The 19,799-nt window shown below is 44.0% G+C and overlaps 2 protein-coding genes across 2 annotated transcripts in view; one reads left to right on the top strand and one right to left on the bottom strand.

Moving 5' to 3' along the window:
* LOC139376846 (leucine-rich pentatricopeptide repeat containing) overlaps positions 1-8,720 on the top strand; it is a 71,853-nt gene extending 63,133 nt beyond the window's left edge. Inside the window, exons 35-38 of the mRNA XM_071119802.1 lie at positions 3,443-3,517; positions 3,860-3,944; positions 5,039-5,181; positions 8,315-8,720. Of these exons, the coding sequence (XP_070975903.1) occupies positions 3,443-3,517; positions 3,860-3,944; positions 5,039-5,181; positions 8,315-8,392 (381 nt within the window). The 3' untranslated portion in view covers positions 8,393-8,720. The remainder of the gene's footprint in view (positions 1-3,442; positions 3,518-3,859; positions 3,945-5,038; positions 5,182-8,314) is intronic.
* Positions 8,721-11,285: 2,565 nt separating this feature from the next.
* The window catches only part of LOC139376847 (ATP-binding cassette, sub-family G (WHITE), member 8), an 18,724-nt gene continuing 10,210 nt past the window's right edge, over positions 11,286-19,799 (bottom strand). The window contains exons 5-14 of the mRNA XM_071119804.1: positions 18,939-19,177; positions 16,258-16,390; positions 15,742-16,011; positions 14,865-15,024; positions 14,630-14,722; positions 14,261-14,460; positions 14,080-14,156; positions 12,843-13,110; positions 12,480-12,607; positions 11,286-11,870 (exon numbers count right to left, since the gene is read on the bottom strand). Of these exons, the coding sequence (XP_070975905.1) occupies positions 11,733-11,870; positions 12,480-12,607; positions 12,843-13,110; positions 14,080-14,156; positions 14,261-14,460; positions 14,630-14,722; positions 14,865-15,024; positions 15,742-16,011; positions 16,258-16,390; positions 18,939-19,177 (1,706 nt within the window). The 3' untranslated portion in view covers positions 11,286-11,732. The remainder of the gene's footprint in view (positions 11,871-12,479; positions 12,608-12,842; positions 13,111-14,079; positions 14,157-14,260; positions 14,461-14,629; positions 14,723-14,864; positions 15,025-15,741; positions 16,012-16,257; positions 16,391-18,938; positions 19,178-19,799) is intronic.

Here is a 19,799-nt window from a genome sequence, read left to right as displayed (position 1 = left end):
ATTTAGCAGTTCCAGACAAGTTTTTGAGCTCCTGGACAAAATGCCCATGTAGTTGCCTACTCGGGGTGTGCGGTCGTCACCAACGCTCCTTTAATGTGAGCGGGTCACACTCAATCTGAGCGCTACCGATCTTGTCTTTGAGCAGTCCCAGACATCCCCATATTTTCAAACAGTGCTCTTGTAGTGTGAGATGTGCAATGACACGTTTTGAGCACGATGATCAGCAATAGCCAATGAGAGCTTGCCAGAGAAGAAGCCAGTGAGATGTTGTTTTTCATCACCCAGAATGTGTAGACTCTTGAGCAGGAGCGATGACCACTACTAGTGTGCGTTTTGTTCTTGCCAAAGTGTCAAATCGTTACAGCTCTGACGTTTCACAAGCAATGTTATTCCATTAAAAATGTTGGCTATATATTTAAACTCCGTATGGAAAGCGTGAATATCTGACTGAAAACGTTTGCGGCTGATTTGAGCCAGATCTTGTTGTAGCTACGTTAAGTGAGCAACACTACAGGAAAGCTGGTCCTTTAATGTAAGAGGCTCAGCCATTTTTAGCATTTTGAAAGTTGTGTAGTCTACACCCAGCTTTATTGATGTCACTTGTTAAATCCACTTCAATCAGTGTAGATGAAGGGGAGGAGGCAGGTTAAAGAAAGATTTTGAAACCTTGAGACAATTGAATGGGCAAGACAAAATATTTGAACAGTGCCTTTGAACGGGGTATGGTAGTAGGTGCCAGGTGCACCGGTTTGTGCCAAGAACTGCAACACTGCTGGGTTTTTCACGCTCAACAGTTTCCCGTGTGGATCAAAGATGGTCCACCACCCAAAGGACATCCAGCCAACTTGACACAACTGTGGGAAGCATTGGAGTCAACATGGACCAGCATCCCTGTGGAACGCTTTTGACAACCGACAAATTTAGGTTGTTCTGAAGGCAAAAGGGTTGTATAATAATGTGTTAATAACTATATTTTGATTTCCGTGCACATATCGATAAATCCACAATCTGGATAAAGACAAAGATTATTTAGCATACTTTGACTTCAAATCACCCTCAGTCACATTGAAATATAGATCACCTTCGCATCACAAAGGTCGATGAGTATAATGTACTTTGAACATATGCAAGATTGATCGGTTTGCTCAGTTATATGTCATTTAAATGTAGCTCGAGCCACATGAACATTGAGAGGGAGAAGGATCAAAAGAGACCTTCTGGTGCCCTTCTCCTCCAGATCATGTTCCCCTTGAATTCACACGTAATTATACTGCTGCTCAATGATTAACAAAGATGCTTGATTCCAACGGAGACATGAAAATGAACACAGATACCACTCTAAGTTCATAAGAAATTAAAGCCAAATTAGAAGAATCCGTGTTTCGTGTAATATGCATCTACTTGAGCATATTTAGCAGCTTGGCTGGTATTTCTGCAGGCCTCTCCCAGGTTTATTGTAACGGAGGAACAATTCTATCCTATAAGAAACTGTTAGCTAAACTCTGAAAAGCTTTTAACCAGGCAGATGACAAGTGTGTTGAATGAAGTCATTAAGAAGTGAGTCGGACCAGAAGTCAGTGAGGCAGGGTCCTCCTAGACCTGCTCTGGGAGGTGGGGTGCTGGGGGTAGAGATATTCTGAAATTCCCTGCTTATCCAGAGCTTTTAAGCAGCCGTGAGGGAGTATGCTCGTCTGGGATCAGGGATACAGGGGGTTGCGTCACGGCCAGTCTGGCTTCTGGATAAAACGGGTCCTAGCGGAGAGAGCGAGCGACTGGAGAGAAGAGGAGAGTGGAGGAGTGTTGTTCTAATTGCCTGATTGTACTAAAGCCATTCTGCCGCTGAGTGACTCTGGCCCTCTGTTTAATACGCTGCTACTCCACGCTGCGGTTAAAAGCCTCCGAGGCCGCCGCTTTTAATTCCACCCAAGGAAAGAAACACGGCGTTCACGAATGGCTTGTAATGTGACCTCATTGCCACTGAACCCAGAGAAGACTCAGAGCACGGCAGGGTTTAATGCGGCACTCACACTTTTCATAGTCTTTACTTCTTACCAATTTTTTTTAAGGTTACATCTTTAGCCCAAAGCAAATCCCTCTTAATTGTTTTATATAAAAAAGTATTTCTAAATCGAAGCCCTGAATTTAAAATGGCTGCTTTGTGATAAAGAGCCTGTTTACATACATTCTTTCGTAGGTTTGAACCTTGGTTGGTTTCACTCATTCTCTCCTCGTTATGAGAGCTACTTCCCCTACCTCACTTCCTGCCTCTGGTAATTGACTAATGACAGAAAGTAAAGGTGGTGAAGTAAATTACCCCCTAGAATGCTACAGCGCAGTACAGATTCCAATCAGCCCCTTTATGTTGCTAAGTGTAGATAATTATACTTTAAAGTGAACAGGCACTGTACATTTTTAAATTTGATAAAGAAATAAGTAGTTATCTGGCTGACACCCTGTTGGCGGTGTAATGAACCTAGAACTGCAGAGCGCTGTCTGGAGTGCAGGGCATATAATAAAAGGCCTAAAGCAATTCAAAAACACTTAACACAAAACGCACACGGCACAGCAAATAGAAACCTGTTCACAAGCAGAGATGCTCTCCTACAGTACATGTACCCTTTTTACAATCCCTGAATTGCTGTGTGTGGTTGCACATTTGCATGTCTGCATTTGTTTCTGCACAGTCATTAGCTAAGTTTCTATCCAAATGGTGAATATTCCTAAATCCTGCATTTTCCAACCAGAGACATGTTTCCATCAAATTTGCTTGTTGTTGAGGAAAGGCTGTGTGTGGCAACGTAGTGCACTTAAAAATAACTTTTGCGGTTAAATTTACCCCACCAAAAAAGCAAGTTACATGGGTTTCCATCGCATTTTCAACTCTACTGATGGTTTTGTCACAAATGTTGCGTTCTAGCGAATGTGCCCACTGGTCTTGGCACTTGTGCTCTATCCAACATATTGCAGACCGTATGGGTAGGCTCGCTACATGAGAATATGGATAAGAGCATCGATCATCATGTCACCAGAATAAGACCCTGGATATTTATTGGAAAACAGCATCAAGCTCATCACCGTGCACTTTCACCACCCTGTGAAGTTCATCATAACTTGTTATATGTAGCCTAATAAACTGCATGGTCTCCCAAGTAGTGGGAGGACTATACGCCGTATCGCATGACCTGAAGTTTACTTCGATATGATGGCTATTATATCCACCACCATTTCTCGCATAATTAATTTTACAAACACAAAAAGATCCCACCTTGTCTAGCGTATTCGGTTTTGTTGACCTATGGAAAGTTTAACGGCAAATGATCATTTTCCATCACTCCTGTCGTAACGTTCTTTTTTTATTCAACATGTACTCTCATTAAAAGGTTGGATGGAAACCTGGTTAGTCACGACTCTGATCTCTCCTGCCCCTCTTCTCTTTCTCTAGCGCTGTAATGCTGTGGCTGAACAGAAGGAGATTCTGGTCTCTTACATGTCCAGGCTGGCCCAGAAACCAGGCCAGGTACAACCATCTCCTTCAACCACACTATATCATATCTGAACCAAAGGCTTGTTTGTTATTAGCCTTCATTTAAAGTGCCTGGAGAAATGCATAATCATTCCACTTGAGTCATTTAGCAAACACACTTATCCAGAGCGACTTACAGGAGCAATTAGGATTAAGTGCCTTGCTCCAGGGCACATCGACAGATTTTTCACCTAGTCTGCTAAGGGATTCTAACCAGCGACCTTTCGGTTACTGGCCCAACGTTCTTATTCACTAGGTTACCTGAATCCCTATCGTATTATCATTTAAGGAGTGTTATGACTTGGTGGCATCTATCTAACTGTTTATCTGTTATAGGTGGGCAAGATCAAGACCCTGATGACTCTCATCCCTGACTTCGCAGAGAAGGAGACGTTGTATCCCTACCTGATGAAGTGCTATGGTAAAACGTTGTTTAAAGCCACGCTCAGAATAGAGTAGAGATCCTCCTTTTTTTTTCTTGAATGAATGGTCAGGGGGCTGGAACATAATTACAAATAGCTTGTAGAGCGCAAATGTAACGTAAGAAGCCCAAACAGATAATAATTGACTTGAACATAATCATTTCAAACCTTGTTTTTGTTTGTATACGATCACATATCTCTCTATTATGCGTGGGAATACTTTGAAATAGATTTCCAAAATGTAGTGTTTAAAAAAAAATATATATATATATATAAATATAATACTGGCGACCTCTGGACTAGAGCATTTTACATAATGCACTCATACTTAGGAAATACTCTATATAAATGATCCAACTTACGTATTTTACTGTAATTTTGCTTACTGTTTTTTGTACGATACAGTCAAATCACACAATTTATTGACGTTGGGTAGAGTACACCACACATTGTGTGAAGAGGTCAGGATAATGAGCTTCGGTTTTTCAGTTAGGTGCTCGGCTCCCTGGCCTGTCTAGGCTGAGGCAACTTAAGCAGGGTGCGTCATTCAGCTTGCTGGCCTGTAGCTAAGTCGTCATTAGCTAGCAAATCAAATATGCATCAGGCGAGAGGGAACAGACGGCGTCTGCTGGAACCTGAGAGGTGTTTTTGGAGAACAGGAACACATGTTCACTAATGACTGGTTCTGCTTCAGCCAGTGTGGCGTGCTAAACGCGACACACTGAAGTACTTCAGGTCTGCTGTTCTGCCTGCCTTACAGGGAACCTGACTATTTCATTAACACTGTTCTCCTGCTGGTCAAGAAGAGGTCAGAGGTACCAGTGGTAATATTAACACTGTTCTCCTGCTGGTCAAGAAGAGGTCAGAAGTACCAGTGGTAATATTAACACTGTTCTCCTCCTGGTCAAGAAGAGGTCAGAGGTACCAGTGGTAATATTAACACTGTTCTCCTGCTGGTCAAGAAGAGGTCAGAGGTACCAGTGGTAATATTAACACTGTTTTCATGTTTCTGTCTTCTGCTTTCTTCAACACCTTTTGACCTCGTGCATCAACTTTGTCTCACTCTTGCAAATGCATCCACACACAAACCCAGGTGTGGACAACGACCTGGTGTCGGCTAAAGCCCTGTACCAGCAGATGCAGACGGAGGGAGTGGAGGCTGATGAGCTGTGTCTGAAGAGACTTGCCGTGCTGTACAGGAACGCAGGAGAGACCGTCCCCTTTACTGAGCCACCTGTGAGCGCACGCACACACACACTCTGCTTGCCACCTCAATGATATAGCAGTGTGTCTGTCATGAGTGTTAGACTAGAAATATCATTTGGTTGTTAGAAAGAAGATCCAAACCTGAGCAATGTCCTAGTCCTGAGGGCTTGTGTTGTCTACTGGGCTACAGAACAACAAGTCACACTCTATACAAAAACACACACACTTGCAGTGTACCGGGCCCCACACACCCCAGCCCTAACTGGGGCTGGCATCTTTTCCACTGGTGACCTAATGTCTGTCAGGGTGTGTGTGTTGATGGGAGCACTGGGTGTAATCAGAGCCAACAGTCTGCCTGCTCTGGGAGCCTCCATTCAGAAGGGCTCCATGCTCTACATGTTTCTGCTTTTATCTGGGGTTTTGTGGCTTGTATTGGATTATGCCTGCAGTCATAATCTACACATTACTATGTTTTACAGTGATATCTGTATTGATTGCAGTGGTCTTGTTTTTTTTTTAGGTGTCTATAGGTTTGTTTGGCACAGAATTATGTCAGTGAGATGTGTACTATGAGGCTGTAATGAGCTGGTAAGAGAGGTAGAGATTTACAGCACTTGAATCATCGGACAATATAGTACATTAACACAACACCGGCAAATTGGCAATCAGCCAAAGTAGTCACCCTACACTCCAGGAGTTCTCACTAACTAGGTCAACCACTTGAGCTGTTTACATTGCCTTGCAATCACACGCACACACCTGCAGAGCAAGCTCTGTCGATGCCGTACCCCCCCCCCACCCACAGAGATGCAGAGAGAACTCTCATAACAGGCTCACTGTATTATTCAATACCTGTCGGAAAGGTACAGCCGCGTTCCAAACCCCCCCCCCTCTTTTTTTTTTTTTTTTTGAGAACAGTCTTCAGAGCTCTCAAATCACCTTTAAAGTTTCAACAAACCAATCTCAGGTAGTGCCCCCCTTCTCTACACCCTCTTCCACCCTTCTGTTTTCAGACTGCTGTTCTAGCTGGAGTACAAAGCAGTCTCCTGAGAGAGCAGATAAGGAGAGATTTGAAGCGCGGCCCGCGTCAGGCCCCTCCCGCCAACACGGCTATTTATCGACTTTAATTACACGGTTAATAGGGGAATATACAATGTTACAGCAACGTTAATCTCCTGAAAGCACTCACCTTCTCTAAAAAGCCCCACTTTTTTCAGCCTGAAAGCAGGGCTTAATTAGGCGGACTAGTGGGAGGGGAGGAAAAGTGTAAATCCCTTATTTGTGTATTAATCAGGATTTGGAGATGAAACAAGAGCCCGTGATTGGATGGAGAAGTCTATTAGTTAGACCCAGGGGTGCGGTGGACTTGTTGAAAGGGGAGTGAGCCCTGGCTACGATTGCGATATATACACACACACACAAACAAATACACAGTCCACACCCACACTGTTAATTTGTAGATTGTTCCACTCTGGTTTTGGTTGTTTCCTGTCATATACTGACTATATCTGTTACTATGAACGGTGTCTGCTAAATTGCCATATACAGTTGAAGTCGGAAGTTTACACACTTAGGTTGGAGTCATTGAAACTCGTTTTTCAATCACACAAATTTCTTGTTAGTTTGGCAAGTCGGTTAGGACATCTACTTTGTGCATGACAAGTAATTTTCCCAACAATTATTTACAGACAGATTATTTCACTTATAATTCACTGTATCACAATTCCAGTGGGTCAGAAGTTTACATACACTAAGTTGACTGTACCTTTAAACAGCTTGGAAAATTCCAGAAAATGTCATGGCTTTAGAAGCTTCTGAAAGGCAAATTGACATAATTTGAGTCAATTGGAGGTGAACCTGTGGATGTATTTCAAGGCCCACCTTCAGACTCAGTGCCTCTTTGTTTGACATCATGGGAAAATCAAAAGAAATCAGCCAAGACCTCAGAAAAAAAATTGTATACCTCCACACGCCTGGTTCATCCTTGGGAGCAATTTCCAAATGCCTGCAGGTACCACGTTCATCTGTACAAACAATAGGATTCAAGTATAAACACCATGGGACCACTCAGCCGTCATACCACTCAGGAAGGAGACGCGTTCTGTCTCCTAGAGATCAACGTACTTTGGTGCGAATAGTGCAAATCAATCCCCGAACAACAGTAAAGGACCGTGTGAAGATGATGGAGGAAACAGGTACAAAAGTATCTATATCCACAGTAAAACGAGTCCTATATCAACATAACCTGAAAGGCCGCTCAGCAAGGAAGAAGCCACTGCTCCAAAACCGCCGTAAAAAAAGCCAGACTACGGTTTGCAACTGCACATGGGGACAAAGATTGTACATTTTGGAGAAATTTTGTCTGGTCTGATGAAACAAAAATAGAACTGATTGGCCATAATGACCATTGTTATGTTTGGAGGAAAAAGGGGGAGACTTGCAAGCCGAAGAACACCATCCCAACCGTGAAGCTCAGGGGTGGCAGCATCATGTTGTGGGGGTGCTTTGCTGCACTTCACAAAATAAATGGCATCATGAGGGAGTGTAAATGATGTGGATATATTGAAGCAACATCTCAAGACATCAGTCAGGAAGTTAAAGCTTGGTCTCAAATGGGTCTTCCAAATGGACAATGACCCCAAGCATACTTCCAAAGTTGTGGCAAAATGGCTTAAGGACAACAAAGTCAAGGTATTGGAGTGGCCATCACAAAGCCTTGTCCTCAATCCTATAGAAAATGTGTGGGCAGAACTTAAAAAGTGTGTGCAAGCAAGGAGGCCTACGAACCTGACTTAGTTACACCAGCTCTGTCAGGAGGAATGGGCTTGTGGAAGGTTACCTGAAACTTTTGACCCAAGTTAAACAATTTAAAGGCAATGCTACCAAATACTAATTGAGTGTATGTAAACGTCTGACCCACTGGGAATGTGATGAAATAAATAAAAGCTGAAATGAATCATTATCTCCACTATTATTCTGGCATTTCACATCCTTAAAATAAAGTGGTGATCCTAACTGGCCTAAAACAGGGAATTTTTACCAGGATTAAATGTCAGGAATTGTGATAAACGGAGTTGAAATGTATTTGGTTAAGTTGTATGTAAACTTCCGACTTCAACTGCAACTATTGGGTGACCTTTCTTCTTTGACTCCCTCTTTCCAGGAGACGTTTAAGTTTTATGCAGAAAAGTTGAAGGAGAAATCCAAGGGATCACAGCCGAGCACCGCAGTGGAGGAATAAGACTGTCGCCACTCTTCTTCATTCTGTCCTTTTTGTTTTGTTGGGTTTTTTTTTAATAAGCTGTGAAAACAGATCTTGTGGAAGTATTACTGGATGTTAGTCTGTCCTCCATGTTGATTTATGATTCAAATTGATGTACAGAAGTATTTATGCAATAAATGTTAGGAACTAGACGGACACTTTTTTTTCTGGAGACACTTTTCAAAGGGAAACGGTGTACATGTACAACGGTGTACATCCATCTACAGTTCCTTCAGAAAGTATTCAAACACCTTGACTTATTCCACATTTTGTTGTTACAGCCTGAATTAAAAAATATCAACATCCACACACAATACCCCATAATGACATAGTGAAAACATGTTTTTAGAAATGTTTGCTAATGTATTGAAAAGGAAATATCAAATTTACATAGGTGTTCACACCACTTTGCTATGACAATCCAAATTGAGCTCAGGTGTATCCAATTTCCCTTGATCATCCTTGATATTTCACTACAACTTGAAGTCCACATGTGGCCAGTTAAATTGTTTGGACATGATTTAGAAACACTGGTCTAAGGTCCCACAGTTGAAAGTGCATGTAAGAGCCGAAACTATAGATTATAAAACAATTTCTAGTGTCATCTTTGGAATCTCCATCATTGAAAAAATGTGGAACTACCCAGACTGCCTCAAGCTGGCCGTCTGACCAAACTGAGCAACCGGGCAACAAGGACCTTGGTCAAAGAGGTGACCAAGAACCCAGTGCTGTAGAGACTGACAACGTTCCTTGGCTGAAATGGGAGAAGCTGCCAGAAGGACAAGACTACAGCACTTCACCAATCTGGCCTTTATGGGAGAGTGGCCAGACTGAAGCCACTCCTGAGAAAAAGGCACATGACAGCATGCCTGGAGTTTGTTAAAAGACACATGACAGCATGCCTGGAGTTTGTTAAAAGGCACATGACAGCATGCCTGGAGTTTGTTAAAAGGCACATGACAGCACGCTGGGAGTTTGTTAAAAAGCACATGACAGCATGCCTGGAGTTTGTTAAAAGACACATGACAGCATGCCTGGAGTTTGTTAAAAGACACATGACAGCATGCCTGGATTTTGTTAAAAGACACATGACAGCATGCCTGGATTTTGTTAAAAGGCACATGACAGCATGCCTGGATTTTGCTAAAAGGCACATGACAGCACGCCTGGAGTTTGTTAAAAGACATGACAGCATGCCTGGATTTTGCTAAAAGGCACATGACAGCATGCCTGGATTTTGCTAACAGGCACATGACAGCATGCCTGGAGGTTGTTAAAAAGCACATGACAGCATGCCTGGAGTTTGCTAAAAGGCACATGACAGCATGCCTGGAGTTTGTTAAAAGACACATGACAGCATGCCTGGATTTTGTTAAAAGACACATGACAGCATGCCTGGATTTTGTTAAAAGACACATGACAGCATGCCTGGATTTTGCTAAAAGGCACATGACAGCACGCCTGGAGTTTGTTAAAAGACACATGACAGCATGCCTGGAGTTTGCTAAAAGGCACATGACAGCATGCCTGGATTTTGCTAAAAGACACATGACAGCATGCCTGGAGTTTGTTAAAAGACACATGACAGCATGCCTGGAGTTTGCTAAAAGGCACATGACAGCATGCCTGGAGTTTGTTAAAAGACACATGACAGCATGCCTGGAGTTTGTTAAAAGACACATGACAGCATGCCTGGATTTTGCTAAAAGGCACATGACAGCACGCCTGGAGTTTGTTAAGACACATGACAGCATGCCTGGATTTTGCTAAAAGGCACATGACAGCATGCCTGGATTTTGCTAACAGGCACATGACAGCATGCCTGGAGGTTGTTAAAAAGCACATGGCAGCATGCCTGGAGGTTGTTAAAAAGCACATGACAGCATGCCTGGAGTTTGTTAAAAGACACATGACAGCATGCCTGGAGTTTGTTAAAAGGCACATGACAGCATGCCTGGAGTTTGTTAAAAGACACATGACAGCATGCCTGGAGTTTGTTAAAAGACACATGACAGCATGCCTGGATTTTGCTAACAGGCACATGACAGCATGCCTGGAGTTTGTTAAAAGACACATGACAGCATGCCTGGAGTTTGTTAAAAGACACATGACAGCATGCCTGGATTTTGCTAAAAGGCACATGACAGCACGCCTGGAGTTTGTTAAAAGGCATGTAAAAGACTGAGCATAAGGTGAAAGATTGTGGTCTGAGAGAACCAGGCACAGCTCATCACCCGTCAAATACCTACCGTAAAGCATGGTGTTGGCAGCATCTTGCAATGGAGATGCTTTTCAGTGGCAGGGACTGGGAGACTGACTGGTAAGGATAAAGGCAACATTGAATATAGGCAAATTCTTGAGCACCTGCTTCAGAGTGCAAACGACCTTAGACTGGAGGGCGAAGATTAGGTTCCAACATGACAGTAATCCTGAGCATACAGCCAAAGCAATGCTGGAATGGCTTCAGAACAAGAATGTGAAAATCATTGAGTGGCCCAGCCAAAGACCAGACTTGAATACCATTGAAAATCTGTGAAAAGACTTGATTGCAGTTCACTGCCGCTTCCCCATCTAATTTAACAGAGCTTGAGAAAATCCCTAAATCCAGATGTGCAAAGCTTACACACACACACACACACACACATAGTTATGACTAGTCTAAGATACTCACTGACCTCTTATCAACTTGCATTAAGAATATTAGTTTTTTCTTATGCCAATTTTCAATATCCCTCAGATCTCAACTCTTGACCCTTAAATTGCATACATGTATGTAAGGAGGACCGGTTAATTCCATGGCAGTATTAGACTGGGTATGATTACATGGCTGGAATCGTAGTAAGGGGCACAATGTGAACATACCTCAAGCGGATGTACTTCAGTTGATTTAATCCTTCAATCTAAAACATGGCCGCTGTACATTTATCAGGCTTTTGCACCCGTGCAAAACGTACATAATCTACCAAACTACAACACCAACCCCTTTTCAGTGTGACTTTACTAAACCTCTCACTAGCTTTTACTAGACTTTCTACTGGTACACATATTGTTAAGCTTAATAACCTTACATATACAAAAAAGATTAAGAACTGTAAAAACAAAAATTAGAAAAAAACATGTAAAATGGAACATGTGAAAGCTTGAGTGGCGTTAAAATCATTTGCCAAGATTTTTTTTTTAATCCCTCATTGAAACTAATTTACACAGAATGCAGTACTTTGCTGCCATCCAATGGCAGAGGGTGGTACTGAAACGAGCATTGGTTAGTTTTACAGTCCGTTTAGGATGAGGCCAGAGACTGGTTTCTGTAACCATGGTTTCACCAGTCCTGGCTGGACTTCTGCTTGATGAATTTGAGTGATAGGTAGTAGAGCAGCATGAAGCCCACTACGACAGCAATGAGAACCAGGTAGCAGGAGTAGAGAGGGTACTGGTTCATATCCATAGCTTCCACCACCTGGACAGAAAAAAAAGGTCAAAGATTTCATTATACTATATGGTTGGTCCTCTGTAGCTCAGGTGGTAGAGCATGTTGTTGCAATTCCAGGATATTGGGTTTGATTCCCAGGGCCACTCATACATAAGTGCATGTACACTTATGGACTCCCGAGTGGTGCAGTGGTCTTAGGCACTGCATCTCAGTGCTAGAGGCATCACTACTACTCATTGTAAATAAGAATTTGTTCTTAACTGACTTGCCTAGTTAAATAAAGGTTAAAAAAAAAGATTATTAGTCGCTTTGGATGAAAGCATCTGCTAAGGCCACCTGAGTGGCACAGCGGTCTAAGGCACTGCGTCGCAGTGTTGCAGCGTCACTACAACCTGGATTCAATCCCAGGCTGTGTCACTCCCGTTGGGAGTTGTAATGATGAGAAAAGATCGGAATCATGAAATTAGGAAGAAGAAGGGGGTCAAAAATCATAATAATTATGTCTGCTAAATGGCAGATATTATGTTATTATATTTATATATAAATTATATATATTTACAGTATGATCTATGTATCTACAGTCATGATGGAAGTGTAGTCGTTTCACACTGGAGAGCTATATATCTAATGACTCACATGTATGCCATCGATGTTGAATGTGAAGTTGCCGATGGAGACAGGGTACTTGAGTCCCCTGAACTGGACTTGCAGCATGCCCTCAAAGCCCCAGCGCATGAAGGAGGCATGGGAGAACCAGGACGCCACTGAGGAGAGACACATAGTTCAGAGAGACACAGGTCAGAGGTCACAGATGTTGCAGAGAACATGTTACACACAAGATAGAGGGTTCCATATTGTCATGCTCATGTAAACTGTCATATGTTTCTAAGGGATTGGGATTGCTGGTATTGCATGTGGCCCTATAGAATCTTCATTAAAAAAAGGCCTAGAATGCGGCAAATGTACGAGGACCAGAGCAGACACTTGTGTCCTCCTCACCTAACCACATGTTCTCCAGGCTAATGACGAAGCCTCCAGTAAGGTAGAACACAGTGAACAGAGAATTGCCCATGAAGGCTGATGTCTGCAGGGTGGGTAAGGCTGCAGCCACAAACAGAGCCATGCTGCGGCTGCAGTACACCATGAGCCACACCAGCAGGAAGTTGAGCAGGAAGCGGTCCGGGGCCTGGTTCAGGCCAGCCAGCCAGTAGATGGGTAGGCCGTAGACCAACGTGAACACACAGTGCTCCGGAAGCTCCCCCAGGACCTGGGTGAGACACACGCACACATTTATGTTTCTGCTTCACATGAACTGATATGCTCACTAACAACTGCTTACACTGGACCACAGTTTACATAGCATGTAAATACTGTGGCTACATTGCTTTTGTCACTGTGAAAAATGTGTGTCCTGTTTGCAGGGTTTTTACACAACAGTATGAAATCCTCACTGAGGTCAGGCAAGCATGGTCCTATACTGACCCCTACTGGTTCATCTGTAAACCAACATTTTGAGAACCACTGTAAATTCTTCTTTCTTTGGCATTTAGCATAAATCTTTTACGTGGTGGTAGCGGGAATCTAACCCACTATCCTGGCGTTGCAAGCACCATGCCCTACCAACTGAGCTACAGAGGACCAGGACAGCCAAAGGCCGATTCTTTTCTTGAGTGGATGGTCAGGGGGCAGAACATAGTTATAAATCATTTGTAAACTGCAAGAAGCCCAAACAGATAGCGTATTTGACAGAAGCAGAATCATTTCAAACCTTGACTACATTGGGTGGGATACGGTCACACCTCTCTATTTATGCGTGGGAATACTTGGGAACAGATTCAATCCCAGGGGCAGCAGGTTAGAGGTTAGAGCGTTGGACTAATAACTGGAAGGTTGCAAGTTCAAATCCCCGAGCTGACCAGGTACAAATCTGTCGTTCTGCCCCTGAACAGGCAGTTAACTCACTGTTCCTAGGCCGTCATTGAAAATAAGAATTTGTTCTTAACTGACTTGCCTAGTAAAATAAATAAAAAGTAATAAATTAAAATCACTTTGAATTGAGTTCCTGGTGATTTTACAACAACAAAAACTATATATATATCTACATTTTATTAGTATATTTTTTTATGTAATTATTTTTTGCTTAGAAAACTTGGGGGGTGGGCAAATAAAATCTCCCATGGACCACCAATTGGGGAACCCTGACATAGTGTGAAGAGGTAGTGGTGTGAACTGTTACCTTGGCAAAGAAGTAGGATGTGACGTTATACATGCCGTCCTCCAGCTCATGGTACAACATGGCTCTCTCTGTGTGACCTGCGGATGTCCAAAATTACACAAGGAACAACACTCATTGGCTCATGATGGATTCTTTCACTCTCAACTGAGCACTCTGATTGGTCACTGTGGCTGCCACTCACACTTTGCTATGACGTCCAGGACCACGGCGAATGGGGTGAGAGCTCCGATCATATAGAGCAGGGCGACTGTGTCCTGGATCGACAGACGCTCCTCCCCCGCCCCGAAGTACAGGAATCCAATCAGCAGAGACATGAGCAGAGCCTCGAAGCCGTGCACCAGCAAAGTGACCAGGTCTCTGAAGTCATTGTGCACCTGCCGCCTGTGAGGAGGAAGCACTTTCACTGTTACTGCAGTTTCTCCTCTCAGATCACTGGGATTAATCCTATTTTAAGATGTATGCACATAACTCGGCCATTTGCGTGAATCATGTGAATGGAAGATTTCTCAGAAAACTGAGACAGAATGTCCCAAGTGCATCATCATCTTACCTGATGAGGATGGTGAACTGGTGTAGTCGGCCTGGCAGGCGGTCCTTTTGTTTGGATATAGTGATCACTTCCTCCTGAGTTGCGGACTGAGTGCTGTGTCGGGGACAGACAAACAGAATCACTTGGTTGTTGCAATGATGTAAAGCAAAAGAAGATGTTTAATGTAATGCATTAAAAAGAGCACATTAAGAAGGTCTCTGAGAAGGTCTCAGAAGGTTTCATAAGCGAGACTCACGTCGTGATGGCCTCCAGGGTTGTGCTTGGCTCCTCTGGCTTCCACATGAAGTCATCTGTCCCTCTCACCTTCTCCACAAACTGGGCTGACAGCACCCTGGCCCTCTCCAGACACTCAGCCTCTCTCTCTGGGCTGCGCCGGTCTATACTGATCAGATCCACTGAGGGGATGGACACACGCATGATCACAGGTACACACACATTCAGATATACTCAACTGACTTCACAATTTCCCCTTTCTAGATTAGAAGGGAGTAGTGGTGGCTATTCAGCATGATACATGTCCATTGGGCTTCTGGCAGGGTAAACCTCTGTGTCAAAAGGGGGAGGAACATGGGGAACAGATAGCTGACTATTCAGCAGCCTGATGGTCTGGGGGTACAAACTATTGGGTAGTCTGTTAGTTTTTGCTATGATGCTCCAATACTGAGTGATGGAAGCGGGGAGAACAGGACGTGGCTCGGGTGGCTGAGGTCCTTGATGATCTTCTTGGTCTTCCTGCAACACCTGGTGTTGTACGTGTCCTGGAGGACAGGCCCCCAATGGTGCGTTGGACTGAGCATAGTGGTATGCTCAGTCCAACGCACCATTGTTGTGCCTTGCGGTCAACGGCGGAGTTGCCATACCAGGCTGTGATGCAGCCCGACAGAACAGTATGCTCTTGATGGTGCTCCTGTACAACACTGTGAGAGCCCTCTGGGACAGGCCAAATTTCTTCAGCCTCCTGAGGTTAAAGAGTCGCTGTCAAGCCTTATTCACCATGGTGTCAGAGTGGTTTGACCATTTCAGATCCTTGGAGATGTGTATGCTGAGGTGTCCACGGCCGCCCCGTTGATACAGTATACCCAACACACTCTATATCCCTTACCTTAACCTACCATAGAAGTCGGAGGGGTTGCAGTAGCGGGGGCAGGGGTGTCCCAGGGCTGTGAAGTATGGAACCATGTCTTTAGCAGGCCCACAGTAGACGGCTGAGCCAGAGGAGAGCAGGACCACCAGGTCAAAGAGCTGGAAGATGTCTGAGCGTGGCTGGTGGATGGACAGCAGTACCAGGCGGTTCCCCCGGGCCAACCGGGACAGAGTGATCACCAGGTTATGGGCCGTGAAGCTGTCCAGCCCCGACGTGGGCTCATCTAGGATCAGGATACCTGCACACAGAGAATGAGATAAGATTAGTGCCTTTTACTGTGCTCAATACAGGGATCTGGGTACAATGATACTCTGAAGTAGTTAAAAGTACAGGTACAGTAACATTGCATAAAGTAAATGTACCTATGTTAATTACAGTACTGACACATCTCCATCTGGATTATATCAACGCATATCCACCAATTTCAAAATAAGTCATATTGGTGCATTCTTCATTACTTGCCCTCCCTGATTCTAGATCTCACCAGGGTTCCAGAGCAGCTGCACAGCGATGCTGACCCTCCTCCTCTCTCCCCCAGACACTCCTCTCACCAAGTCATTGCCCACCCGGGTGTGGGCACACTGTCGCAGACGCAGCTCTGCAATGACGTCATCCACCTATACAGTGCAGCCCCAGTCACATGACAAACAGCTGAAGTGTTATTAACATAATTCCTACACTTTTAGAGAAAAAAAAGTGTTATCCAGAACTTAAAAGGGTTTATTGGCTGTCCCCATAGGAGAACCCTTTGAATAACCCTTTTTGTTTCCCAGTAGAACCCTTTTGGGTTCCATGTAGAACCCTTTCCACAGAGGTTATCCCATGGTTATCCAAAAAGGGTTATCTTATGGGGACAGCTGAAGAACCCTTTTTTCTAAGAGTGTATGGAGCTTGTTTATGATTTTACTTAAGTTCTACACTGAACAAAAATATAAAAGCAACATGCAACAAGAGTTATCGCTCATATGATGAAATCCGTCATAAAAATAAATAAATTGGGCCCTAATCTATGGATTTCACATGACTGGGAATACAGATATGCATCTGTCGCAGATACCTTTTTTTTTTAAAGGTAGAGGCATAGAGTTGATCAAGCTTTTCATTGTGGCCTGTGGAATGTTGTCCCACTCCTCTTCAATGGCTGTGTGAAGTTGCTGTATATTGGCGGGAACTGGAAAACACTTTTGTACACGTCAACCCAGAGCATCCCAAACATGCTCAATGGGTGACATGTCTAGTGAGTATGCAGGCCATGGAAGAACTGGGGCTGGGGCTGTGCATAATCATGTTGAAAAATTAGGTGATGGCGGCGGATGAATGGCACGACAATGAACATCAGGATCTCATCACGGTATCTCTGTCCATTCACATTTCCATCGATTAAATGCAATTGTGTTCGTTGTCCATAACTTATGCCTGCCCATACCAACCCCACCGCCACCATGGGGCACTCTGTTCACAACGTTGACATCAGCAAACCGATTGCCCACACGACAGCCATACACTCTGTCTGCTATCTTCCCGGTACAGTTGAAACCAAGATTCATCCTTAAAGAGCACACTTCTCCAGCGTGCCAGTGGCCATCGAAGGTGAGCATTTGCCCACTGAAGTCGGTTACGATGCCGAACTGCAGTCAGGTCAAGACCCTGGTGAGGACAACAAGCATGCAGATGAGCTTCCCTGAGATGGTTTCTGACAGTTTGTGTAGAAATTCACCGGTTGTGCAAGCCCACAGTTTCATCAGCTGTCCGGTTGGCTGGTCTCAGACGATCCCGAAGGTTAAGAAGCCGGATGTGGAGGTCCTGGGCTGGCGTGGTTACACGTGGTCTGCAGTTGTGAGCACGGTTGCACCTACTGTCAAATTCTCTAAAACGATGTTGACATCTGTGGCATTATGTTATGTGACAAAACGGAACATTTTAGAGTGGCCTTTTATTGTCCCCAGCACAAAGTGCACCTGTGTAATGATCCGGCTGTTTAATCAGCTTCTTCATATGCCGCACACCTGTCAGGTGGATAGAATATCTTGGCAAATAAGAAATGCTCACTTACAGGGATGTAAACAAAACTGTGCACAAAATTTGAGATAAATAAGCTCTGTGCGTATTGAACATTTCTGTGATCTTTTATTCCAGGTCATGAAACCAACACTTTACATGTTGCGTTTAATTTTGTTCAGTGTACATTGTTGGATAACGTTGATGGTCCTCATGGTGTGCAGGCTTTTGTTCTGGCCCAGCACTTACAGAACATCAGATCTGTTAGTTCTGGACTGGAACAGAACATCAGATCTGTTAGTCCTGGACTGGAACAGAACATCAGGTCTGTTAGTCCTGGACTGGAACAGAACATCAGGTCTGTTAGTCCTGGACTGGAACAGAACATCAGGTCTGTTAGTTCAGGACTGGAACAGAACATCAGGTCTGTTAGTCCTGGGCTGGAACAGAACATCAGGTCTGTTAGTTCTGGACTGGAACAGAACATCAGGTCTGTTAGTCCTGGACTGGAACAGAACATCAGGTCTGTTAGTCCTGGGCTGGAACAGAACATCAGATCTGTTAGTCCTGGACTGGAACATAACATCAGGTCTGTTAGTTCTGGGCTGGAACAGAACATCAGATCTGTTAGTCCTGGACTGGAACAGAACATCAGGTCTGTTAGTCCTGGGCTGGAACAGAACATCAGATCTGTTAGTCCTGGACTGGAACAGAACATCAGGTCTGTTAGTCCTGGACTGGAACAGAACATCAGGTCTGTTAGTCCTGGACTGGAACAGAACATCAGGTCTGTTAGTCCTGGGCTGGAACAGAATATCAGGTCTGTTAGTTCTGGACTGGAACAGAACATCAGGTCTGTTAGTCCTGGACTGGAACAGAACATCAGATATGTTAGTCCTGGACTGGAACATAACATCAGGTCTGTTAGTCCTGGACTGGAACAGAACATCAGGTATGTTAGTCCTGGACTGGAACAGAACATCAGGTCTGTTAGTTCTGGACTGGAACAGAACATCAGATCTGTTAGTCCTGGACTGGAACAGGACATCAGGTCTGTTAGTCCTGGGTTGGAACAAAATCCTGTACACCCTCTGAATCCCTGGGATTGGGAAGAACACTGCTATAACTTCCCATGTGACATGACCTGGGAAGTTTACCGATGCTTACCCTCTGGTCCCTCTGTTTCTGGCTGAAGTTTGTGGGTAGCCGTAGCTTAGCCACGAAGGCTAGTGTTTCCCTCACAGTAAGGTGAGGCAGCAGGCGGTCGTCCTGGCGGACATGGGCGATGGTCTTCCTCACCAGCTTTGGGTTGCTAGGTTGCCCGTTGATAAGCACTTGGCCAGACGTCATGGAGCCACCCTCATCACGACACGTTATGACGTCCAGCAGTGAGGTCTTTCCACAACCTGTGGAGGGACAGGATATGAAAGAGGCTATAGGGCATATCTTTGCATAGTCATTATCAGACCATAACTGTTTGGGGAATATCCACACTAGATTAAGCTATGTATTGGGAATGCATTCAAAGTGATATGCTAGTTTGGATATTGGAACAAACTGTAACTAGGCGAGACTGGGCACAAAGTAACACAGTGCACAAAGCAACAACTAAATAACTCACATAAGAAACCGCTTAGAAAGCTCTTATTCAATGTGCTTCTGCTTGGTTAGTATATCTACATGCCTGGGAAGTTTTGCTTAAATCCATAAATATGTCTGTTGCTTTTCAGGCTGAATTCGAAATATTCTTGCCACCTCTCTTTTTTGAATATTGACCTGTGGAACATTCCCCATATATCTAATAATATATAATTTTTATCAGTAAGAAGAGGTCTTTTGATTGGTATAGTGGATGACAATAATTATTGTTGTATTTTCTCACAAGATTTGCAGTGGGGGTAAATTGTACTATTTGTAACAATTAACCCCTTACCTAAAACACTTATTATTTGTAGGCCTACTGTGCTGTCTATCATTTGGTGTAAATGATCTTGAATCCTATCTTTCTCATGTAGAAGTACAGCCAGT

This window comes from Oncorhynchus clarkii, chromosome 20 (assembly GCF_045791955.1).
Source record: "Oncorhynchus clarkii lewisi isolate Uvic-CL-2024 chromosome 20, UVic_Ocla_1.0, whole genome shotgun sequence".
Lineage (NCBI taxonomy): Eukaryota > Metazoa > Chordata > Actinopteri > Salmoniformes > Salmonidae > Oncorhynchus > Oncorhynchus clarkii.
The sequence above is the reverse complement of the archived record's forward strand: the minus strand, read 5'-3'. Positions and strand labels throughout refer to the sequence as shown.